At 40.1% G+C, this 26,102-nt stretch overlaps 1 protein-coding gene across 1 annotated transcript in view; it reads left to right on the top strand.

Moving 5' to 3' along the window:
• The first annotated feature begins 2,025 nt into the window (after window positions 1–2,025).
• The window catches only part of CTNNBL1 (catenin beta like 1), a 164,916-nt gene continuing 140,839 nt past the window's right edge, over window positions 2,026–26,102 (top strand). The window contains exon 1 of the mRNA XM_069495478.1: window positions 2,026–2,153. Within this exon, the coding sequence (XP_069351579.1) occupies window positions 2,124–2,153 (30 nt within the window). The 5' untranslated portion in view covers window positions 2,026–2,123. The remainder of the gene's footprint in view (window positions 2,154–26,102) is intronic.

Raw genomic sequence — 26,102 nt, 5'->3', positions numbered from 1 at the left:
TAAACTGCTGTATACTCAGAGCCCAGAATTGTGTCTAGCCTTGAGCAGGCTCTCACTAAATATACGTTGAATGAATGACTGAGTCACATTACAGATGAAGAAAATGCAATTTAGAGAGAGAGAAAGTAACTTGCCAAGGGGCACACAGCCAGATGTGGTGGAACTTTGACTAGAACCAGAATCAGGGGTATGCTGGCAGATGGTTAACAACTGGCTCTCTGGAAAAGCAACAGTAACAACCCTGATTTGTAGCATTTGCTTATTTACATGGTGTAAATATTCCTGTCATTGTGATTTCAAGCAATGAACTTGATGTCAATCAGTTTGCAAACTTTCTGAAAATTTAACCATGGGCTTTTTTTTTTTTTTTTTTTTTTGAGACAGAGTCTCACTCTGTTGCCCAGGCTAGAGTGAGTGCCGTGGCGTCAGCCTAGCTCACAGCAACCTCAAACTCCTGAGCTCAAGCGATCCTCCTGTCTCAGCCTCCCGAGTAGCTGGGACTACAGGCATGCGCCACCATGCCCGGCTAATTTTTTCTATATATATTTTTAGCAGTCCATATAATTTCTTTCTATTTTTGGTAGAGATGGGGTCTCGCTCTTGCTCAGGCTGGTCTCGAACTCCTGAGCTCAAACGATCCGCCCACCTCGGCCTCCCAGAGTGCCAGGATTACAGGCGTGAGCCACCGCGCCCGGCCTAACCATGGGCTTTTGTAAGCCTGTCTATACAAGTTGGCTCCAGCACACCATGAAATAGAACACAGGTCTGTTTGTGTCCAAAGGGTACGCTCTCACCATTACTCTGTCCTGTCTTCCTGAGCAAGGCACAGTCTATATTCGTGTCTAAGTATCAGGGGGAAAGACATTCAAATAAACTCGATTCAAAGCAGATTGCATAGGTGATCCTTAAAAAACATAAATCCCATCACAAAACTACCCTGCTTAAAATCTTTTCAATGCTGTTTGCATAAAATCCAGTCTCCTTACCATGGTACACAAGGCTCATTGAGAAACCTTCCCCTCTAGCAGGCACTGTACTAGGCTTGATGGCTAATGCAGCGGTGAACATGACATACACAATCCCTGCTCTCATGGAGCCTGTAGTCCAGTCAATGAGGCTGTCAATAAACAAGTAAACAATCATTAAGTACAAACTTACACACTGTAACATACATTTAGCGGACGAGGTACTAGGAAAGGGAATAATGAGGAGAGGGGTTGCTTACTTGGACTGAGGGTGAGTTGAGGAAGCCACTCTAAGAAAGTAATAGTTGTGCAGCCTTGGACAAGTCACTTTCTGAGCCAGCCCTGTCTGTTAGAAATATGATGGGAAACACAAATGAGAGCCACATATGCAATCTAAAATTTTGTACTAACCACATTTAAGAAGCAAAAAGAAATGGGTGAAATTAATTTTATAATATGTTTCATTTGACCTAATATATATAAAATGTCATGCTAACATGTAATCAATGTAAGTCTTAGAAATCCAGTAGGTATTTTATTTACACTTACGGCACATCTCAATTCAGACTAGCCATATTTCAAGCGCTCAGTAGCGAGTATAGTATAGCATGGCTAGTGAGTATAGTATTTATAGGATTTACGGTGGGTATCTGAAGGTATTTTATAGTATGATGATCAGGATTAATGAATGAATGAATCAATCAGTAGACTGATTGGCTCATGTATTAAACCATGTTCTGAGCCTCAGTTTCCTCACCTGTGAAATGAGGGTGAAATGAGGATAAATCACTGGAAGCTCGTGAGAGCGCAGGTCAAGCACGCAGCACTCCCCCCTAGACATAAGGGCTGCGCAATAAAACGTTTCTTTGGGCCTTTCTCTCCCCTCCTCTCACTCCTCCAAGTCTCCGCCCCTTTCCCCGCCCACTTCAGACCCGGAGCGGAAGCAGTACTGTCACAACTGCAGCGCGCTTTACGGTAGCGCTGCCTTTTACCTCAGTGTGGCCAGCTCTCTCGTCGCGCTCACTTTTACCCCATTGGCTCTGCGACCCCGCTCGAGGTTCTTTACGGCAGTGTGGCTGGAGCCGCAGCTGAGGGTCTCTGCGGTCTGGGTGTGAGTGGAGGGAACCAGAGTACCCGTTGTTGGCTGGGCCCGGGACCATGGACGTGGGCGAACTTCTGAGCTACCAGGTAAGAGGGGCGAGAAGGGCCGGGGCACCACTCCCTTACCCGGGCAGGGATCGCGGGGCCAGAGTCCCTTCATCTGACCTCCCCTCACCCAACTTCCCAGGCCCCCTCACTTCTCAAGCCACCCGGGGGCCCAGACTCTCATTTCTCTTCACTTCCCGAGGCCCACGTGGGCTCTTTCGATTCATTCCTTTTCAAGGCCTGAACCCTTTCACCTCCTCTTCTCACCCTGGGGCCTGATTTCCTTGAACTCCCCTGAAGCTCCAGATTGTTCTATTTTCACAACCGTCCATCCCCTCTCAGCTCGCTTCTCCCCACTCATTGAGGTGGTGGTGGGGGAGCACTGGTCTTTCTTGGATTTGAGCCCCAGCTTCCCACTGACTGGCTGTGTGGCTTTTGGACAAGTCATTTTCCTTTCTCTGAGGCTCAGTTTTTGTATCTATACAGTGGAGACAGTAGTAACTGCCTGGTAGGGTTATTTGAGGGCAGTACCAACTGATGAACGTGAGAGCTGATTTTTAAGTATCGAAAGCTGGGCTTGTGTTAATTGTGGCTTTTGGGAGATGTTTTGAACTCTAGCAAGGGATAGCTTCCTAGGAATCTTCTTGTCCCTCTTGCTCAGGATACTTGTGGGGAAACGGTGGCCCAAAGGGCAGACAAGGCTTGTCCAGAGCCACTCAGAAACTAACAGTTGGGATTAGAGCTCGGGTGTCCTAACTCCTGCCCAACGTGTTAGCTACTAGCCACATAGGGCTGTTGAATGCTTGAAATGTGACTAGTCTGAATTGAGAAGTAGTGTAAGTGTAAAATCTCACTGAATTTTGAAGACTTAGTATGAAAAAAGTAAATTTAAAATACCGATTATATGATCATACTGATCATGTCAGTTACACTGATTATTGGTAATAACGATTAAAAGATATTTGAGATAATAAGTGAAAATAATTAATGTAAAATATCTTATTTTTATGTTGATTACCTGTCAAAATGATAATATTTAGGATTCATTGGGTTAAAGAAAATATGTTATTAAAATTAATGTCACCTTTTAAAAATCTTTTTTAATGTGGCTACTGGAAAATGTAAAGTTACATAAATGATCCATTTGCGGCTTTGGTTTTATTTTATTGGACAGCGCTGCTGTAGAAAATAACTTCTGAGAGTGGGGGACAGGACCTGTTACTTTAGATAAGGTGGTTGGGGAAGAACTCTGAGGAATGGATATTAAAGGACTGAAGATTGGGAAGGAGCCAGTCATGTGAAGGGGGCACAGTGATGGAGGTGGAGGGAACAGCCTATTAGAGGACCAGGAGGAGGACTGATGTAGCTGGAACATGGGGAGTGAGCAGGAGAATGGTAGGTGACAAAGCTGGAGATGTAGGGAGATGACACACTGTGTAGGCCTTCCTTGTGGGCCATGATAAAGAGTTTGAATTTTATATTGAGAGATGTTATAGATAACTTCATTCAACGCATTTGTTTACAGATGAAAAGTGAACGCCGGTCTGATAAAGGGATTTACCTGAGCTTGTAGGCCAAGGTGGTGGGCGGAGTTGAAATCAGAGTCCTGGTCTCTTTATTTCCTGCTCTGTTCATTTCTCACACATGCTATTCATGCAGTTTCCTTTCTGTAAGATCCATGTCCACTCTTCTTCTTCCTAAAAGATAGTATAGTCTGGAATCTACTCCATACTTAGTCAAATGCACCTATCCCTTTGTTGAAAGTCATGATGATCAGATGAGTTTTTGGATGCAAAAGCTCTTTGAAAACAGTAACATTTTATAGACATGAAAGATGGTTTACTTACCTGCGACATCTCTCTAAATCCTCATAACAACCCTATGAGGAAGGTACTGTTTTTAATCCCTGTTGCACAGATGAGGAAACTGAGGTACAAAAAAGTGCTTGTCTTAAGGCATCTAGCCAGGTAGTGTGGCATGGCCAGGGTTCTCAGACAGTCTTATTCCATAACTGGAGCTCCTAACCACCGTGCTGTATTGCCTTCCGACTGTGTGCCAGAAACTGAGCCAAGGTGCTTTCAGACAGGTTCTCATGTTTAATCTCTCAAGGTTGTGAAGGAGCCCGTCATGTGAAGGGGGCCCAGTGATGGAGGCAGAGGGAACAGCCTGTTAGAGGACCAGGAGGAGGATCGATGTAACTGGAACATGGGGAGTGAGCAGGAGAATGGTAGGTGTTGAAGCTGGAGATATAGGCAGACAACACACTATGTAGGCCTTCCTTGTGGGCATGCAAGGATTTATTTTCTATAAAATTGGCGTGCCTATCTTATAGAAAAGGAAACTCAAGCTAGAGAGGTCAAGTTACCTGCCTAAAGTCAAACAGCCAGTAAGGAGAAGGGCCCGAACTGAAACCAACTGAACACCCAAATGTAGTTTTACATTTTGTTTTCAGATTTTAAAAAATTTTAAAAATTGAAGTATAGTACCCATGTAGAGGAATGCATCAATCTTAAGAGCCATTGGTTGTTAGTTATTATTTACAAAGTAGGCTCAGTGGGACCACTGAAGTTCACTTCGTGGGGACATACGGATATGAAGTTGTCTGATTTGAATATCCCCACCCTCAGAGTTTGATTCAGTAAGTCTCCGGTGATACTTTAGATTTTGCATTTCTGGGAGATTTGGGTTGTAATCCCACTTTTATCATTACTTATCTGGGTGACTCAGGACAAGTCATTTTCCCTCTCTGTACATCATTTTTTTTTTTTTTAATCACTTGCAGAATGAGGAGATGGACTATATGGCTTCAGAGTCTTTCCATTCCTAAAATGTAGAGAGAGACTAAGGTGAATTCCATTCCTGAAATTCAGGGACTCAGCAAGGAAAAATATCATGCGATGTCAGAAAATGTTTATTAAAAGTATTTAATGTTTTTAGTAAAGAAAAGAAAGAAATGAAACTTTTCTTTTTGGGTGTCTCTTAAATTTCATCTTGGGGCCAGGTACAGTGGCTCATGCCTATAATCCTAGCACTTTGGGAGGCCAAGGTGAGAAGATTGCTTAAAGGCCAGGAGTTCATGACCAGCCTGAACAACATAGTGAGACCCTGTCTTTACAAAAAATGGAAAAATGAGCTGGGTGTGGTGGAGTGCACCTGTAGTCCCAACTACTCAGGACGCTGAGGTAGGAGGATCACTTGAGCCCAGGAGTTTGAGATTGCCATGAGCTATGATGACACCATGGCACTCTAGCCTGGGCAACAGAGTGAGACCTTGTCTTTAAAAAAAAAAAAAATTTTTTTTTCTTTTCATTTTTGGGGCAACTTGTTGGGAAGATTCCAATTTTCTGCTGATATTGGTTCTTCTATGAATAACAGAGTTAGGCACCAAATGCCTCAGTATATGCCTTATATCCTTGACATATGTTAACTATTCATTTGAGAAGACTGGAGAATTACAATGTGGACAGGAGGTGATGGAAAAAATCTTCAGGAGGAAACTAGTTATGTTCCCAATATGGAAATTTACTTTTTTGATGCCTTCAGGCTTAGACATCTCATCAAGAAGTGTGCCCAGCAGTGCTTTGGCTGAGAAATTTCTGCTGCATAGGCACATATATGAACTCCAGAGCACTCTCATTAATACTAATTCCACAGATGTCTGTAAAAAGTTCTTGCCTCCGAAGTTTTGCAATAAAGAATTCACATTTAATGCAGCTTGTGACATGAGAGGAATTCTCTTTGAGGCAGATTGGGGTCAGGGACCCTAGGTTTTGGTGATATTGCAGACTCCCACTCCTCTTGTCACTTACCAGTAATATCTTAGCATTTCCCTTGGGTTGCAGGGGCTTAGAGGAGTCTCTAAACTTGCTCCTTTCCCTCTCTTTCTTTCTTTTGAAATGAAGTTTTTTAATGATAATAAACTGACAGGAACAGTATTGAAATATTTGAGAAGAGGAAAACTACTACCCTAATGCAATAAATACTTTTTATGTTCCCATAGTCCTTATGTATTTTGTGTGGCTGTAACCATTGTATAGATACTGTTTTGTGTTCTATGTTTTTAATTTAACATTGCCAGAAATGTTTGCTGTTACTAAAAATAACATAACCTTCATATTATTTTTGATATTTGCATACTTTTTGCTTGCATGATAGAACACTTTTCCCTGAAGTATTCCTCTATAATGGGATATTTAGGTGGTTTCCAGGTTTTTGTTCTTGGAGATAATATTGTAGTGAACTTCTTTGTTCATGTGACATTTTTTTCCCTCTCATAGTCGTTAGTAATTACCATGTGCCATCTCCTGTGCTAAGTATTGCATGTACTAAAATTATTACGACACGGTCCTGGGCCTTAAAGAATTCATAATTTAAGGAACGAGACAGGCATTTAAACAACTACCTATATGAATAAATGCATTATGGGAGCACAATGGAGGAAAAGATTGGATATGCTTGGAGAGGCATGTATTGGTGGGGATGGATTTGGTTTGGTCATTGAAGAAAAGAGAGATGACACTAGAATCCCAGCCTTGATGAATGGGTAGGAATTTCTGCGGGTGGTAAAGTAGGCTGGGGATGGTCCTTCTTGATTGGGATTAAGAGCAAAAGCAGGGGAGTGAAATGTTCAGAGCATTGGGTAAATGGGGGGGAGTGGCAGGAGAGGATGGGGTCCTCTTAGCTGCAGATATGTTAAGGGATCCATAGTGCTTATGTGGAGTTAATCCTTTATCAGTTTATAGTGCTCCTTGTAAACTGTGTGTATTCCATTGTAATTGCTATTTTGATATACTAGTTGTAATTTTTTTCCTGTTAATCTAGTAGGAATATAAAACGTGTTAGTTCAAGGTTGCTTTAATAGTCTTTTCTTTCTTGTGTGTGTTTATCATTTATATTTCTTATCTGGCTCTTAAGGTAGTAGTTGTTTTGTAATTGAGCTTTTCTGTTATGCTTTTTGTCATTGTGTGGATAAGAAACATTACTGAAAGCCTGAATACTGGTGCTCAAATATATCTTTCATTCTGTGGTAGTCTCATCCTACCTATAACCCTAAGAACGTTATTCTAATCATAATGTCATTTTATAGCATCATGAAGTAGGCTCTTTATGCATGAGTTTAGTACTTTTCAAAGTTACTTTTTGTTAGAAGTGTGACTGTAAATAATAAAGAGCTATTCTCATTGATACTTCCATTTCAGAGTGTTTTCTGTTTCACCTCCTGACTGATTTTTTTTCTTAAGTTCATTTCCTCCCTTTGCATCCTTCTTGTCCTCTCTCTTGCCTCTGGCTCATTCTTCTCACACTCACAAAACACATTGTATTTATATGCCTCCCTGTACATGTTCTTTACTACACTGTAGCCTTCGAGGCAGGGACCAGCACCTAGCAGAGTGTCAGCCACAGTTGATGTCTAATTAAGTGGTTGTTTAGTGATTGAGTGAATGAACCAGTACAGGCCTTCAAATATGCTGTGTTGTTTCCTCCTTTGGAAAGCCTTTTTGTGCTGTTACCTTGTTTGTTTGTTGGCCTGTATCTCTGCTTTTGTGTTAGACTTCAAGAAAATTTGATTCATACCCTGTTACTTCAGTTTCTGAATCATTTTCCTCTTCCTTGTAATATGTTGCTGCTCTTGCTACAAAACCTATATTCTTTTTTGTTTTACTTTTTATTTTGAATTAATTTTAAGCTTAGCGAAAATTTACAAAAATAATACAGCTTCCATATATTCCTCATCCAGCTTCCTCTAAAGTTAACATCTTACATAACTATTGTATAATGATCACAACCAGGGGATTAACATTCATATCATATTAGTAACTAAACTGCAGACTTACTTAATTCAGATGTCACCAGTGTTTGCAATAATGGTCTTTTTCTGTTCTGGGATCCTTCATTGCCTTTAATTGTCATATTTCCTTATTCTCCCCTTGTCTTTCATTTTTGAAGAGTACTAGTCACTTATTTTGTAGAATGCCCAAAACCTACTTTCTTGAGGGTTGCCAATGTTCTTTTGCCAAAGATTTTATTGGACTCTTTATTCTTGACTCTTCACTAGAATTTGACTCTATAACCCTATTCCTCATCTTTTTGGAAGAACTCAATCATTCTTCTCCTTTCAGCACCTTTTTTTAGACAGCTCTTAGCTCCCTAGCCCTGATTTGTGTTTCATGTGTCTATTGGACATTCTGGCTAAGTGTTCTGGTATCACATAATTCTCTGCTTCCTCACGTGCCCGTCCCCATGGGCAACTTTGCATTTTTAGTTAGAGGTGTCGATGTTCAGCAGACTTGAAAGAAGCCTTGGAGCTATTTCTCAAAGATGAAAGGGCTCAAAGATGAAAGACAAGGTTCTCTTCATGGATCATACAAGTTCATGAGCAGAGGCCGGCTCTTCTGTCAGGAGTCAAGAAGGTGTTAGGATATGAAAACGATTAGCTCACAGTCTAGATAGGACAATGATTACGTCACCGTTCTTGCTCTTGTGGAGCTTTTAGTGTAATGGGGGTATACCACGTATTTGAAATCCAAGCTTGGAGTGTCGATGCTGTTATGGAGACATGAACAAGAGGTCGTGGCAGAAAGGCACGAGCAGCTCTGCCCGTGGGAAGTTGGGAAAGGCTTCATGGAGGAGGTGCTGCATCTTCAGGAGTCGTCTTTCCATCCCTTCCTTCTGTTCCAACCGCCACCACCTTAGTTGAGACTCTTAAGACTTGGTCAAATAAATAGCTTCCTAGGAGGTCTTACTTTTTGTTTTGTGGATCTCATATAGGCATGGTGAATGTGGGTTTGTTTCCTCTGTAGGCTAACAGAACACTTCTCCAGTCATAGACTTCAGTCTTATCCATTCCAGCTTCCTTGGAGATAGGTCTTATTGAGTTGGCTTCCTAACTTTGGAGGTGAATTTGAGGAAGACAGCCGTACCTTTCTGTGATCTCTCCTTAGGTGTCATTATTTAAATTGGGGGATTGAATTTATAAGGTTTAACCCATAGAGAAGTTTTCCTATATAAAAATGACTACACTGGAGAATATGGATGGTTCACAATGGCTTGTTGGCACTGTTGGAGAAAATAATTCAAAGCATATGCCCTTCCGAGTGTGCCTATTAGGTGTGTCTTAATGTTTAGTGTAGTGGATGAACACAAACTCTGGCTCAGACTGCCTGGGTTTGAATCCCAGCTCTGCTATTTGCTAGCTGTGTGACCTTGGGTCAGTTAATTAACCTCTTTAAGCCTCAGGTCTTCATCTTTAAGATGAAGATTGTATAAAAGTATCTATCTTTGCTGTACCATCTTTTAAAAAATTTCCACTTTACCATGTTTTGTTAAAATAGAGGATTAAATGAGACAACATGGGTAGTGCCAAGTAGTATAGTGCCTGACACATAGTAAGTGGCCAGTGAATATTAGCTGTTAATTTTCATTATTGATATGATTACAAACACACATGCTACAGGAAAAAAAAAGGTTTTTCTTGAATCCTGCAAAGCTCCTTCAGTATTCCCAAGGTTATTAGTCCCTTGGAGAGTAAGGTTTAGAATGTTGTACAATGAAATGAGAACAGTTTGTCACCCACATGTGCCACAGTATAGAAATGTTCTCAGTAGGTTGAAGCACAACCCTGTTCTACCACACTTAGCAGTCATTGATATCAAGAATTATGCCATCAACACAATAATTCTTTTCCCCGGATCTCTTTAATATTGCTAAGACATCTCCGTTTTCCTCTCATCTAGTACCAGGAATCCCATTTACAAATTTCTCGTCTCTTTGCCCGCCCCTTAGTGTCCGAAAGGAAGTGATTGGGTTTGGTCTGAGTCTTGCATAGCTATAGAGGAATTGGAATTAGGAGAAGTTATAGCAGGAATTCTGATACTGCTTTTACCTTCTCCAAGGTCAGCCATGTTTGGTTCTTTAGTACTTCAGCTGAATACAGGCATACCTCCAAGTACTGAGGGTTCAGTTCCAGACCACCCCAATAAAGCAGGTCACATTAATTTTTTGGTTTTCCAGTGCATTTAAAAGTTATGTTTATACTGTGCTGTAGTCTATTGAGTGTGCAATAGCATTTGTCTAAAAATGTACATATCATAATTAAAAATACTTTATTGCTAAAAAATGCTAACAATCATCTGAGCCTTCGGTGAGTTGTCCTTATTTTGCTGGTGATGGTGATGGCTGCTGACTGATCAGGGTGGTGGTTGCTGAAGGCCGGGGTAGCTGTGGCAATTTTTAAAAATAAGGCAGCAATAAAGTTTGCCCTGTCAATTGACTCTTCATTTCACATAAGATTTCTCTGTAGCATGTAATGCTATTTGATAGCATTTTACCCACAGTAGAACTTCTTTCAGAATTGGAGTCAATCCTCTCAAACCCTGCTGCTGCTTTATCAACTAAGTTTATGTAACATCCCAAATCCTTTGTTGTCATTTCAACAATGTTCACAGCATCTACACCAGGAATAGATTCCATCTCAAGAAACCATTTTCTTTGCTCATCCATAAGAAGCAGCTTCTCATCTGTTCAAGTTTTATCATGAGATTGCAGCATTTCAGTCAACATCATCAGGCTGTACTTCTAATTACAGTTCTTTTGTTATTTATACCACATCTGCTGTTACTTCATCCACTAACGTCTTGAACCCGTCAAAGTCATCTGTGAGGGTTGGAATCAATTTATTCCAAACTCCTGTTAATTTTGATATCTTGATCTCCTCCCATGAATTACAAATGCTTTTACTGGCATCTACAGTGGTGAATCTTTTCCAGAAGGTTTTCAATTTACATTTTCCAGATTCATCAGAGGAAACACTATCCATGGCAGCTATATCCTTAAGAATGTGTTTCTTAAATAATAAAACTTGAAAGTCAAAATACTCCTTGATCCATGGGCCACAGAATGGATATTGTATTATCAGGCATGAAAACAGCATTAATCTTGTACATATGCATCAGAGCTCTTGGGTGACCAGGTGCATTTTCAATGAGCAGTAATATTTTGAAAGGAATCTTGTTTTCTGAGCAGTAGGTCTCAATAGTGGGCTTACAATATTCAGTGAGCCATACTGTGAACAGATGCACTGTCGTCTAGGCTTTTTTGTTCTATTTATATAGCACATGCTGAGTAGATTTAGCATCATTGTTAAGGGCTCTAGGATTTTTGAAATGATGAATGAACATTGGCTTCAACTTAAAGTTACCAGCTGCATTAGCCCCTAACAAGAGAGTCAGTTTGTTCTTTGAAATTTTGAAGCCAGGCATTGACTTCTCTCTAGCTATCAAAGTCCTAGATGGCATTTCCTTCCAGTGTAAGGTTGTTTTGTCTGCATCGAAAATCTGTTGTTTAGTGTAGCCACCTTCATCAGTGATCTTAGTTAGATCTTCTGGATCACTTGCTGGTTCACCTTGCACTTTTATGTTATGGAGATGGCTTCTCTCCTTGAACCTCATGAACCAACCTCTGCTAGCTTCAGACTTTCTTATGCGGCTTCCTTACCTCTCTCAGGTTGCACAGAATTGAAGAGAGTTAGGACCTTGCTCTGGATTAGGCTTTGGCTTAAAGAAATGTTGTGGCTAGTTTGATCTTTTATCCAGACCACTCAAACTTTCTCCATATCAGCAATAAGGCTGTTTTACTTTCTCGTTAATCATATGTCTACTGGAGTAGCACTTTGAGTTTTCTTGAAGAATTTTTCCTTTGCATTCACAACTTGGCTAACTGGTGCAAAAGACTTAGCTTTTGGCCTGGCTTTCGGTCTGTTGTTACTTTTGACATGCCTTCCTCACTAAAGCTAAGTCATTTCTAGCTTTCGATTTAAAGTGAGAGACATGCAACTCTTTCTCTCACTTGAACACTTAGAGGCCATCGTAGGCTTATTAACTGGTCTAATTTCAATAGTGTTGTTTCTCAGGGCATATGGAGGCCCAAGGAGAGGGAGAGAGATGGGGGACTGGCCAATCAGTGGAGCAGTCAGAACACATACCACATTTATCAATTAAGTACTCTGTCTTATATGATTTGATTCATGGTGCCCCAAAACAATTACAATCAAAGATCAATGATTACAAATCACCATTACAGATATAATAATAATGAAAACGTTTTAAACATTGTGATAATTACCAAAATGATAGGCTTGCTTGACGAAGGGTTGCCACAAACCTTCAATTCCTAAAAAATGCATTGTCTGTAAAGTGCAGTAAAATGAGGTATGCCTGTGGTTCAAAACCATTTTCTTTTCTGTAGGGTTCTAGGAATGACTGATCTGAAAGTATTGGCCTAAACTTTAGGACTCCAGCTTGATTTGTGGGTTGGTAAATAGAAACTGGATTCTCTTCATCCTGGAGTTCAGTGAAAGATCTCGTGAGACTACCACGGTGCATTTCCATCTTTTAACTTGTCTTAGATTATCAGTTGCTTATAAGCAGATTATCTTCTTTGACTCCTTGGACTTCCCTTCAGCTAACTACCCAGCAATGTCCAGAGTCACTGAACTGAGAAACCAAGCAGAATGTCGTGTTGTTTCTCTCGGAATAAATCTGACTTTATCTAAAAGCAAGTATGATTGATTATTGAACAGTTTGTTTGGCATTATTCATGTGCTCATTCTGTTAATACATAAAATTGAGGCTTGATTACATTTTTTATTTGACCCCCTACTCTTCCCAAGAGCATCTAACTTTAAAATTTCTTTTGGGATCTTTGGTAGACTTAAACATTAATAGTACCTCAGTCCTTTGCTGGTGTGTAATGTTGAAATGCTATTTTCTTTGCAGCTTTGGATAAAAGGAAAAGAATTATAGTTACAATTTGTCATGTAATCTTTTAGCACCCTCTCTGAACATCGGACAGCAAATAGCTTACCAGACTAATGATGAGAGAAAGTTTTGACCATCTCAAGGTTACATGATTATTTACGGAGAAGCTGCAACATGGAGCAGGGCTCTGGCCAGAATTAAACTCTGTTGGGCAGAGGATGGTAGAAATGCCAAGAATTAACAGAACGTTGAAACTCATCAATAAAGGAGGACAAGAAAAAGACATTACCATTGATTACTTGAGGGTTGTAGCTGAAAGAAACCCATAATGAGGTTCGTTTTTAAAAAAGGTGGTACAGGTTATATTGAATTGTACTAACTCCTCATTTACCTGATGTCTTTGGAAAATGTGGTGTTCGTCATAAACAGATTTTCCAGGAAACTGAAGCCTATAAGTGGCGTGAGAATGCTGGAACAAGAGGAAACCTGGAGATGATGTATTCTAACCTCCTTTTTTTACAGTTGGGGAAGCCAGAGCCCAGAGGGAAAGTCACCTGCCTCATGATCCAAACTCCTTGGTGCCAAAATGGAGTTCAGAGTAGTGCTTTGTGCATGATGATGCCTTCTCTTCTTTGACATGTACAGAGCTTGTATTTTTCATCATATTGTATGGAGATCTTTCTGAAACAGGTACATTCTTACCGTTCTCAGTAGGTCACACGGTGGTCTCAGGATCGGCATTGTGAATACATGTTAATTGTGCCCAGATTCTCTCATAACCTTTTGAAGTGTGGAAAGCTTTTACTTCTGCGCTGTGGAATGTTAGGAGTTTGAGTTCTTGTGCCTACTTTTTAATAGTTTTCATTCTTCTCCTTGGTGTCAGCTGTCACTCCTTGCTGTTATTGTTTATATAGAATTATATCTAACCTCTAAGGCCTTTTCCCCCCCATTCTTTTAATGGTTTCATGAAAGTGGAGGTTATTGGATGAATGAGACATTAGTATTCTTGGTTATCTTTGGTTGAACTATAAAATTTTAGAGCTCATCTGCTAGATACTGAAGTCTGTAAGATCCTAGAAATCACATCAGCCTGACTTGTCTTTATTTTCCATGTAGCATTTCCTCTAAAATCTCTTTGCCTACCACTGCCATCTTGGGAACTCAAGAACATCTGAGCAATTACTGTTGCCCACTAATCATGAATCTTTCAAGAGAAACTAGCACTCAACAAATAGGGGCTTGCCCAGGCCTTCCTTGCAGTGCCCGTTTCTTTCATGCCTGCTTATCTTACTGGAGGGTAGCCATGTACCTGATTGCCTTAACTCTGTGTCTTTTAGCCAGCCTTATATCCAATTTCACATACTCATTAGCCCAAGAAATCTAGATTTTATCAGTCGCCGGAGACCCTGCATGCTTGTTCTTGACCTGTTTATGTCTCTGCCTAGTTCCTGTCTTGTGCTTGACTCTTATCTCTCTCTCATGTCCTGTCTCTCCTTTTTCCCTCGCCTCCCAAACACAACACCAGTTTCTTTTAGACTTGGTATGTGCTCTCTGGTTCCCAAGTGCTGACTCACCATTATCAAGGACTCTGGATGGCTGGGACTGGAGCTGCCTTATATAGTGTGCCTCATCAGGTGTATCTTGCCCTAGATAGACCTTTAAGACCACAGTTTGGCCCTAGCCCATTAGTGATTACTATGTCTGGTCCGTCTGATCTTCCTGTAAAAGGACAGTTTGAGCAAAACCATACCCAAGAGGCTTGCAGATTTTCCAACTCTGTAACTTTGATAATCTATGAGTTCTCCATCTTGGTCTTGTCTCCCTCTGCTGTTGTTTCCTAGTCATTCACCAGGGATTGGTGAAGAAATAGGATGTTGTTTACCATTGTTTCTAGGGCATTGTGGCATATGTTCATAGTCAGGCTGTGAGCCAATCCAGATTTTGGGGGGTTAGTAAATTTCACTTGGATTAGTGTTCCATATTGAACCTTTTTATTCTTTAATCATTCAACACGTATTTATTAAATGCCTACTAAATGTAAGATATTATGCTAGACAGTGAAAATAGAGTGATACAGAAGACAGTCACAGTCCTTGCCTTTATGAAACTTATATCCAAGGAGGCAAGACAGACAATAAATAAGAAAAACAAATACAAATAAATAAGAATGTCTAAAGAAGCAAACATATAAGATAAACAAAAACAAGATAATTTAAAATAGGGATATGGGGGGAAAATGGGCTAATGTAATAGAGTAATGGGGGAGCAGTGGTTGTTTACTTCAGAAGGTTCCAGAAGGCCCCTCTGAGAGATGACATTTGAGCTGAGAACTAAATGATGAGAAAGATCCAGCCACATGAAGAGCTGTGGAAATAGCAGGGTAGGTTAGTCCAAGGGAAAAGCCAATACAAAAGCCCCGAGGTGGGAACAAACTTATTATGTTTGAGTCAGTACGGTTAGAGCTTGGTGAGTGAAGAGGGATGGTTGAGATAAGGACAGAAAGGTCACCCATGAGGAGGAGGCAGAACCCTAACATTTTTGGACTTTATTCTCCACACAATGGGAAGCAATTGGGTGTTTTAAGCTGTGGAGCGAGACAATTTGGTTTATGTTTTAAAAGATCACTGCATCTGCAGATTGGAGAATAGATTGTAGGGGAGCAATCTGGCCAGCTTAGTTGTTGAAGGGGGTGTAGAATTTACCTTTGTGCTGCAGAGGGCTGCAGCTGAAGCTGTACTCTCCCGGGGATAATTGCTTTCCCACCTAGGTTGTTTTCAGAATCTTTAGTTCTAAACATTTAATCTGCGTTCTGGCTTAATCAAGAAGCAGCTCTCTCCTGTTGCCAGGCTTGGCTCAGAAAATGTGGGCATGGTGCCTTTTTTTGAGCACTCTGGCCTAGAGAGAATGAAGGAAGCAGCCCCCGGTGGACCCAAGGACAATGCAACTGACCCTCAGCACCTGGTAACTTGTGGGAAGCTTTGGAATCCGTAGACTTTATTGCTTCTGCAGAACAGTTGCAGATGGTCTCAACTGATGATTAAATATCACTGCTGCATTGCCCAGATCTGCTGTGGCCTTCCTTTCCATATCTGGTTTTATGTTATAGAGGGTAATTAAGGGGGCACAGCCATTTCTGGTTACTTCCAGGACATCTTTTTCAGTCGACATAGGGGGAAGTTTCAGTTTCTGTCAGTTGTGTAAGTGACTGCCATGAGCAGTGGTTGTAAATGGCTACTTTTTGTTTTCAAAATTAAAAAACCCCACAAAACTTAAAAAGAACTGTCTCTAATGAAAGGGAATAATTGCCTGCTATTGCTGTCTCTGCTGCTCCTCCAGTGAGAGTTCTGCCATCAGACTTGTCAGAGTTGTTTGGCAGGGACTTTTTCTCCTGAGTTAGCACATAGAGATCTGAACGGGCAGAGATAACACAAATTAGCAAAGATAGAAGCATATCTGCAGAGGAACAGATTTCCTTCTGACCAGAAGTGCCATTGGTGGGCACCACCCTAATTTTCGATGCATGTCTTACCACCGATGACAAGACATTTCAGCAAATAAAAAGAATTGCTTAAGCACCACCTGAGCTGGGCAGTTTTTGTAAGACTTTAGAGTTTCAAAGGGCCTCGGGCTCCTTAGCCTGCCAATGTAGAGTCACTGAATATTATCTCCCTGGCTCCTCACTGGGGATCCTTACACCTCACTCAGCATAATGAACTTGGAGACAGAAATCCTTATTCTTCTGCCTCCTTTGTTTTTTTTTTTTTTTTTGGCCAAAGATTTCTTCTTCCATCAAACTTGCAAGGACGCAGAAGATTCAGTGGGGGAATAAAGATGGCATCTGCCTCTGGCTGACATGACTTGTGCCAGTGGTCACGTGGGGATTCCATAATGAAGATTGCAAATCACTTCCTGTCCTCTTGGAGCCTGTCCCGTAATTAGGAGATTAAACATTTTGTTTAAATTGGTAATTTTCCCTCTCCCTTCTCTGGGTGCTTAAAACCACTATTTGGAGTAGGACGAAGACTGGTTAACTGTCTGACATTGGGCTTCATGTTCTAGTTGTGATTGTCAGGGAAGGTTGAGAAAATCTTATTTTAATTAAAAATGCAGTTGTTAGCCATACTTCACCTTGTGCGAGGCAGAGGTACTTCTGACTATGTGAACTTTCTGATTGCTGAGTGTAGTGAGTATGGCTTTTCTCAGGAGCATCACACGGAGCCTAACGGGGTAATACCATGAGGTGGGTGTGCAGCTGGCCTTGAAGTATTGCCTCTGCGCTGATGGCAGATTTGCCCTTCAGTTGACAGGTTGACTTTGTGTTTAGGGGAGCAGGGGTCACTTGTAGGGATGGTGTGTTCCTGAATTGAAGGGAATGAAAAGCAGCTTATAGAGGAGCATGGACATTTTCATACTTTTAATGAAATAGAAGAATATATGTTTGTTCTTCCCCATGCCACCCAGTTAAAAGAACAAAACAAAGACCTGGAGTCTATCAGGTATTGAAGCCCACAGAGAGCCAGGCTTTGTGCTATTTGATTTATGTGTGTTATCCCTTCTCATCCTAAAGGCAACCCTGGGAGGCCAGGATTTTTATTCCTATTTTGCAGATGAGGACAGAAGCTCCCAGAGGTTTAGTAACTTGCCCAAAGACACCCCAGAAGTAGGTGGTGGACTCTTCTTTCTAGAATCGGGCTCCTATGGATGTAGGTAGCTTTGAAAAAAAGACTTAGAGTATAGACTGCAGCAGAATGCTGCCATCACTCTACTTTGTACTTGCCTCCATTCTACTGTGCCTCTCACTCTTTATTGGAATTACTTGGTTACATGCCTGCCTTCTCACTGGACTGTGAATTCCTCAAAGGCAGTGACCAGATCAGCACTTGCCATAGAGTAAATGCTCAATAAATGTCTCTTGTCTAAAGAAAGGAAAGAATGAGGGGTAAATGAATGAAGCAGTGAATCAATGATTAGGTGACTGAATTTGTGTCTCTTCTAGGTATCTTTTTATATTGAGGCTTAGCACCTCCCCAGTCGCTGTCTTTTTCTTGCCTTTTCTTGATGGCAGTAGATTAAGTTGTGTTTGTGAATGATAGTGGCCCTTGTCTTAGGAAACTCTGGGTTGAGTGAATCTTGCCTCAAGTAACACATGATCTTCATAAAAGCCTGATTCTATTATTGTAGTAACCTGAGAGTTGGTTGGCATATGTTTTAAAGAGCAGTGTTGTATCTGGCTCTAAAGCAAGAGATTGATTGATTCATTTATTTGCCAAAGCTTTACTGCAAGTCTACTGTGGGACATAATTGCTGTTTCCTCTCCACCCAGCCTCATAGGCAAAAAATAAGAGATCATACAGAACAACAAGATGAGTTTTTATTTTGTGTTGGTTGGATCTGGCATATTCATTTCCCGATTTTCTTTCTTTCTTTCTTTTTTTTTTTTTTTAACATTTATTGACCACTTTTTCTGGGTTAGTCACTTCCTCATACTATCCCACAACACTAGAAGGGCTTTTTGCAATGATAAAACTAAGGCTGAAATGGTGGTGATTTGTCCAAGGTCACACACTACTAGTAATAATAAACCCAGGTGTCTTTTTTTTTTTTTTTTTTTGAGATGGAGTCTCGCTCTGTCACCTGGGCTAGAGTGCCGTGGCGTCAGCCTAGCTCACAGCAACCTCAAAGTCCTGGGCTCAAGTGATCCTCCTGCCTCAGCCTCCCTGGTAGCTGGGATTACAGGTGTGTACCACCATGCCTGGCTAGCCAGGTGTCTTGACTACCAAATTCCATTCTTTTCTCACTATATGGCATTCCCTATTAATGGGACTAGTTTAGCATTAATTTCTTATGTGTTTTATGTTTCGTACAGGCCTAGGACAAACATGGGTTTCCAAAACAGCACTAGAGCCGCTAACTGTTCACTTGAGTTTAAGGAGCCTCAGGAAACACATCTATAGTAAGCACAGAAACCAGTTAAGGCAGGATGATTTCCCAGTCACATGGTGGAAATATGATATAGAAAGAGTGAGAGCTTTAGGGTTTGACTGGCAATGTTTAAATCCCGTCTCCACTAATTTTTAGCTCTTTGGCCTTTGGCAGTTTGCTAAGCAAGCCACCTGTGCCTTGGTTTCCTCATGTGTAGAAATGGGGAATGGTATTACCTACCTAGAAGAGTTGTGTGAAGAAGACTAAAAAGATAATGAAATGTTATATTCCTGGTACAGAGTATGCACACAGTTAATGGTAACCATTATATAGCTTGGATAATCACTTGGTAAGGAATCTGTAGGAGGACTTCTTTATGGTTTCTCTAAACCCCATGATTCTGTGACCACAGTGCCTCCTAAGAAGTTCTTTGTGATATTTGTGTCTGACTTTGCCTCTTGAGGCCCATACTGGCTCACCTAGGTAGCTTTGTTTACAAGAGGCGACCGAATTCCCTTGTGTACAGGATTTTTCAGTGTCTTTGTGTTTTTTGGTATGTTTACTGGAATTTTCAGGTTTCTAAGTAATTTCATTCTGAGACAAGTGAGTAGAATTGATGTCAGGCTGCTTTAACACAGGTGTTATAAACAAGATTAAGAGGTTGTTGAAAAGATACCAGTGGTGCTCTGGGGCTAGCTTTCTGAAGTCATTCTGAATTGACAGCTAATGGGTAGTTTGCCTTGATGGCTCTCTCCGAGTTGGTTGTAACTGACTAGAGATTCACCCACAGAGGAAACTTGCTTATGAAAACTCACTTTACTTTCTTTGATGAGGAAGTAAAGCTATAGTAATATGTAATACTGTCTTTGCCCTGTTTTTAGATAGCTTTTTAAAGTTTTTTGATACCCTATGCAGCCAAGCTTCAAAGAAAACTTTAAGAGGGGGAGATGATTCAAGAAAATTATTTTATTATGGTATTTATTTATTTTTGGGCATAAGACACCTATTTATCTAACTCTTGGTAGAGTTTCTTCCTTTCCAGAAAAGTAAGCATTTTGCTTATCTGGTCTACTAGGTGCTCTTGCTAGGAAATTGAGTATCTTAAAAATGTTCTTGAAGTTAGCAGGTATTAGTTTAAAGTCACTTAGAAATCAATTTTATAGCCTCCCTGAGAGAGAGAGTTATGATGGTGGGGGCAGAACTTGTAGGGGGAATTTGTAGGTGGCCAAGAAGCATTTACCCAGACTACCAGAGAATTCCTTTGGATCGTATTCCACATGGCCAGGCAGTCAGGGTTCTCCTTTTGTTTTCCAGGTGGGGGAAATATTTCTGACACTGAATTGTCTCATCTAAGAATAACTCATTCACTGTCCTTTATTAGGGACAGAGGTATTTTGCTAACTCTAGTGGTTTGTAAAGCTTCTAGAAATTGTAAAACCTTTGAGTTGAGGAAAATAAAGTGCACCTTACACAAAAGCAGACATGAAACCATCTTTTTTCATTGTCTTTGATGGACTCATCAACAGGCATGTATTGAGGCCATAACACCAGCTACTTATTCAAGCTGAGAGAGACAGGTAAATCAGCACTCAAGTGCTGGAAAGTATATTATATAATCATGCTACATTTTCAGACTCCAAAGTATTGCCCATAATATTGAAAAATATTCTTTTTAACAAGATACTCAGGGTAAAGTTCTGTGTGAGTTCTATCTTCCTTGAAATAAATGTGGCAGCTATTATATAAGAGACTAAGTCTTAAGCTTTAAAAGAAACAACGACAGTATCTAAAGTCCTAGGCTTCTGAGACCAAAACCATGTCAGAACCCTTAAGGAATGAATGAACAAATGTTTATAAATGAATACAATGGTTAGTTTCTCACATATGATCCAGTTCTCACTCATTCAGCCCTGGATCATTCATTCTACCCTTCTCATCTTCTCAAAACGTCTTTTTCCTTTTTTTTTTTTTTTCTATCTGTCCTCTTGGTAGGATACACTGTTTCCCCTCAACTACTGTTGAAAGAGTGATACAGTTTTGAGTGTTGGCAGTGACCTCAGAGACAATTTATAGAAAACGTAATTAAAGATTTCCTTGCCCCACTTTAGTCTTAATGAAATAATCCATTGCTAGAGGCAATATTCCACTGGCTGGAGACTTCTCCGTCAGCATGATTGCATCTAACAGGTGTGCCATGTAAAGTGCACACCCACTGTGTGGGTCTGCTGGTTGCCGAATACATACTCCACCCCCTTCTCAGATAAGTGTCAAGTATCTAGCCTTTGTGTCATCCTAAATAGTAAAGTAGTGAATTTATTGTATCTGAGCCTTGGTTTAAAACTATAAATAATTTTAAATAGCTTTCCCATATTAATTTATTATTTAATGTTTAAAGGTTCAGGTGGATTGGTGTTGATGGTAGGTGACCTGGGGCTCAGTGTGGGTTCCTCCAGATGATCTGGGGCGGAGGGGGGGAGTTCTTACTGAAATCTCCATGTAGGCAGATGATACTAGGCTCTTCTGGGTAGCAAAATTGCAAACAGACAAGGACCAACTGTGGAATAAAGCTCACCCAGCTAAAAGCATTGGCAGAAAAGCAGCAAAGGGATTTTAGTGTTGGCTGAAAGGTGGCAAGGAGAGATGATACAAAGTATACCTTTATGATGATAGTTTCTGAGGAGGTGACTGAGGAAAGGAGTCTGGAGGTTGTGTATAATACTGATTCCAGGCCCAGTTCTATGGCTTCCGGCCCAAGTCTTATCACTACTTTGAGTCTCAGTTTGCTCATGCTTAAAATCAGTGTTGGACTAATATTCTTTGTCTGGATCTGAGTTTTACCATGCTTACTCTCTGAATATTACTTGGTGCCACCACTGGAGAATTTACTATGTATAAAGTATAGCCCAGGGTGGTATAAAGTGAGGAAACATCTAGGTGTAAAATAGATGAATTCTGCTGCGCTGCAGTCATCCAATGATCCAAGGAACTTTGAGAGTTGGCATTCATTTGCTAGTAATAAATTATGATTCCTGGTTAGTTCATTGGTTTAGCCGTCCTCTCCTGTGGTGCTGCATTCCTTGATGGCCAGTGTGATATAGATGCCCATCCCACAGGCCCTTTGTTCCCTGTGCTTACTTTAGCCACAGCACTAACCAGAAGGTTCAGTACTCCATTTATGTGTCTATGTTGTGGTTCTCACAAGATTGAAAACACCTGAAGACAACATGCCTTTGTTTGTTTGTTTGTTTGTTTGTTTTTTATACCTTGTACTCTAAGCATGGAGGTGTGGAGGTGCTTAGTAAGGGTGCTGTGTAAGCTCCAGGAGGGCAGTTCCTTTCTCTCTTTTCTCCCCATCATCTTCACAGGGACCCATGTACGTATCTCTCATGGTTTATTTATCAAGTGGGGTTTCTTTTTTAATGTAATAACCTTAGAAAATGTTAGAAAATATTTTATTCTACTTGAAATACGGTATAATCGGTAGACAGATTTTGTTTTGTTTTCATCCTGCGTTTCTTCATGGCTGGTATTTACACATCTTTAAAGCCTATCAACAGGATGGATAAAATAAATTATTTTTTAACTTAAAAAAGATGGAGATAAATTATCATTTTGAAAAACAGCCAGTGGAAATATAATTTTCATTTAAGTTGTTTTAAGGCTCAGATATTGAATGCCAGAATCTTAGAAGTCGGAAAGTCCAGCCAGAGAGGCCTGTTGACAGCAGCAGGACATATAGTTCAGGCTCTGTTGGGTCACTTTCAGTGAATGGGGAGTTTTTTCTGTTCTTGTTCACTTTAGTGGGCGTATATGTGCTAATGTGTATGGAGCCAAAAGTCTGTCTCTCCTTGATTTAGCAGTATGTGTTAAGTGCCTGCTATGAGCAAGGCACTGTTAGGTGCTGAGGTGTGTGCGTGTTAGAAGCAAGGGTCAGATCCCAGGGTTCCTACCCTTGAGGACATAGCTTATGATTTCGTAGAGGAGATGAATATGAGTACATATGTTGCGTGCTGGTAGAGATCTGATACACTGCTGAGGAAGCTCAGAAGTCTTCCTGGAGTACGAGCAGGACTCTTGGAGGAGGTGACATTGATCTGGGGTACAAGGCTGAGCAGGATTTCTCTAGCTAGAATCAAGGGGGTTGGAAGGTGATCTGCCGTTTATCGTGGAACTCTATGCATCTACCCTATTCCAAGATAGCTATTTAAATAAGTGACAGTGACTCCTGGGTCCCTCCCTGAATCTTCTCTGATTACCTTATCCATTTTTCCTATACCAAGGTTTCCAGACCCTGTGCTATCCTACTCATGCATTCTCTAGTTTGTAATGTGCCTCTTTTAATGTGCCATAGCTAACTCGGTGCCGTGGGACTGTGGCTGAATTGGATGTTATGCTCCTGAAAGTGCACCATTAACATGCATTAGCTTTGCTTTTTTTTTTTTTTTTTTTTTTTATTTCAGCTTATTATGGGGGGTACAAAAGTTCAGGTTACATACGTTGCCCATGCACCGCCCATCCCCCGAAGTCAAAGCTCCAGGCGCGTCCATTCCCCAGACAGTGGGCATTGCACTCACCAACATGCATTAGCTTTTAAAAAAATTTAAAGCTGGTCATCCTTTGACTCATTGAATTTGAGATTTACTAAAACCCTCAGCTCTTTTTTGAATGCACTGTTTTTGAGTCACATTCCCCGTGGAAGGTACTTTATTTATATGTTTGCTATTTTGAATTTAAACAGATGACTTTGTACTGCTCCTACTCTTAGTTCAACCGGTTATGGATCTACCTATCTGTGTGCTACCATTTGCCCACATCTCTTCCATCTGTCCACTTGAATAACTTGATGAAAGATCTTGTTGATCTTAAGGTACCCTATGTGTATTGTAAACCCTTAACCTTAATCAGCAGTAGCAATATCAAAGGATCACAGACAGTTGGGCATGACTTGGTCTGTATGATCCCCTACTAGCTTCTAGTGGTCCCTCCCTCTTTTTTCCTTCAGTGTGTGCCTGACCATACCATTTTGCCAAATTTACTTTAAATCCTTTTTAAGAAATAAATTATTATAAACATAGCTGAAGTCTCCTGCATACCCTTCCCTAATCCCATTTCATTGTATCCGCCCCCTCCCCCAAATCTACTTTCCCTCTTACCCTCCTTAGAAGGGAAATAATCTATCCTGAATTTAGTGATTATTCCCATGCATTTTTTTCTTTACTGTTACTACTTATGCACACATCCATCGATCATTGAACCTTTTTTGTATTACAAATATGCTCCAGTGAACATTCTTCAAATATCTCCTTGTGTATATGTATGAGAATTTCTCTAATATATATACACCTAAGAGTAGAACTTCTGGGATAATCATAGAATATATGCATCTTCAGTGTTATTAGGCATCACTAATTCGCTCTGTACTCATTTATACTCCTATAAGCAAGTTTTAACAGTTCCTGTTTCTCCACATCCTCGCCAACGCTTGGTATTGCCTTATTTTTATTTTTTCATTTTTGTTAATCTTATGTTATCTTATGGTTTTAATGTGCATTTTCTTAATTTATAATGAGGTTGGGCCACTTTTTATATGCTTATGGACCACTCAGTATTTTGTGTGTGTGAGTGAGATAATATGCTTATATTCTTTGTCAAAAGTTGGTTTTAAGTAATTTTTAAAGTCTGTTGTATAAAGAGGACTTTGCAGTTTGTAGTCATTAAGAGAAATTGAATTCTAGGCTTTCTTTTCAAAGTCCTGTGTCTTTATCTTATTTAATCTTACTATCCCTTATCTTACTAAAGGCAGACCTGTGAGGTAGCAGAGCAAGGGCAGAGCATTTTTGTAAATGCAGCACTGATAAGTCAAATGACTTATCTAAGGTCACATGACTATTAAGTGATTCACTAGAACCCAGATTTTTCTGATATTGGTCTGCTGCTCTTTGCATTGTACCATGTTATTTCTTTTAGATCAGTGCTATTCTGTTGTTGTTGAATTGATGTCTAATGTTCCCTCCAGTACCTGATAGAGTGATATTTAGGTTCTATTAGCTCGGTAAATACTTCCTTAATGAATGAATGAATGATGATGGTTCTGGTGTAGCTGACAAAACATATTTATAATAAGTCTGCTAAAATGGAGATACTTTAGCTTCCAGTAATTTTACAAGTATCTGCCTATGTTAGTTCTGATAAATAAATAAACTGAATCAACATTTAGCTTTCCAAGGTAGCTGCAGAATCAATCAGAAGATGTCAAAGTAAATTATGGACATTATAGTTTGTACTTCTAAAAAAGATATGTATACACCCTTTGAAGATGAGATGACTATATCTTCAGAATTAACAAGGAATAAGAATTTTTTTTTGGTAGGAAAAATTGATTAAATAGAGTGACTAGTGATTTAAATCATAAATCACATCCATCTTGTCAGCCAATCAGATTATAGATCATAAGTAAGACGTTGGTAATTTTGATTCTTGATGCATTGATAGTTTTCCTCCTCATTGTGGACATTGATAAAAAACATATTCTCCAGTAATTACTGTGGTCTCAATACCTGTAATTTTTTTTTATTGGGAATAAATGGGGGTCCTGTTTTATATTTTGTAGTGATTTTGCTTCAGGATTTTGAGTTCTTGGTACCTATTTTTTCCTCCAGAAAAAAAGATAGTAGATTTCCGTGATTCATTGATTTTTTTTTTTTTGAAGCTATAAGTCTTGCAAATTTGCAAAGGCATAATGTAAAATTATATGTGAATATCTGGAATTTTTACCCAGATATCTCCTAAAAATATTATAATGTTAATCCCTTACATTGGTATAGTTTTTAATACTTTACATGGGGCTCCTTTGTAAGGTGTTTTGTTTAGTTATCACAACAATCCTTTGAGGTAGGTAGCATTTTCTATCTCTGATTACTTTGATCTCTGATTATGAACTTTGGCTGATGGTAGTTGCAGCATTAGAGACTGTGAGCTTTTTCAGTTGTGGTGCCTTAAGCAAATTTGCAGGGGAGCCCTGATGTTAACTTTGGCAGTTTTCATGCCTGCAAATATTGATTGAGCCAGAAGTCCTAGTTGTAAAATGTCACCAGTGAATGTGCAGCCAGTAACGGCAAGGGAAAACTCATTACTGCAGCTCATCTGTAACTTCTGGGTCAGGCCCCTCACTACCATCTGGTAAAAATGAATGTTTGAAAACTCCCTTTTATTCTGAGAGAAGGTAATCAGAAGAGGTTAACAGCAGATGATTTCTGAACATTTTAAATTGGTTAGACCAGTCCATTCACAAGCTTGGATGTGTGGCATTCCATAT

This window comes from Eulemur rufifrons, chromosome 20, assembly GCF_041146395.1.
Source record: "Eulemur rufifrons isolate Redbay chromosome 20, OSU_ERuf_1, whole genome shotgun sequence".
Taxonomy (NCBI): Eukaryota; Metazoa; Chordata; class Mammalia; order Primates; family Lemuridae; genus Eulemur; species Eulemur rufifrons.
Note: the sequence above shows the minus strand (reverse complement) of the source record. Positions and strands in the feature narration are given on the sequence as shown.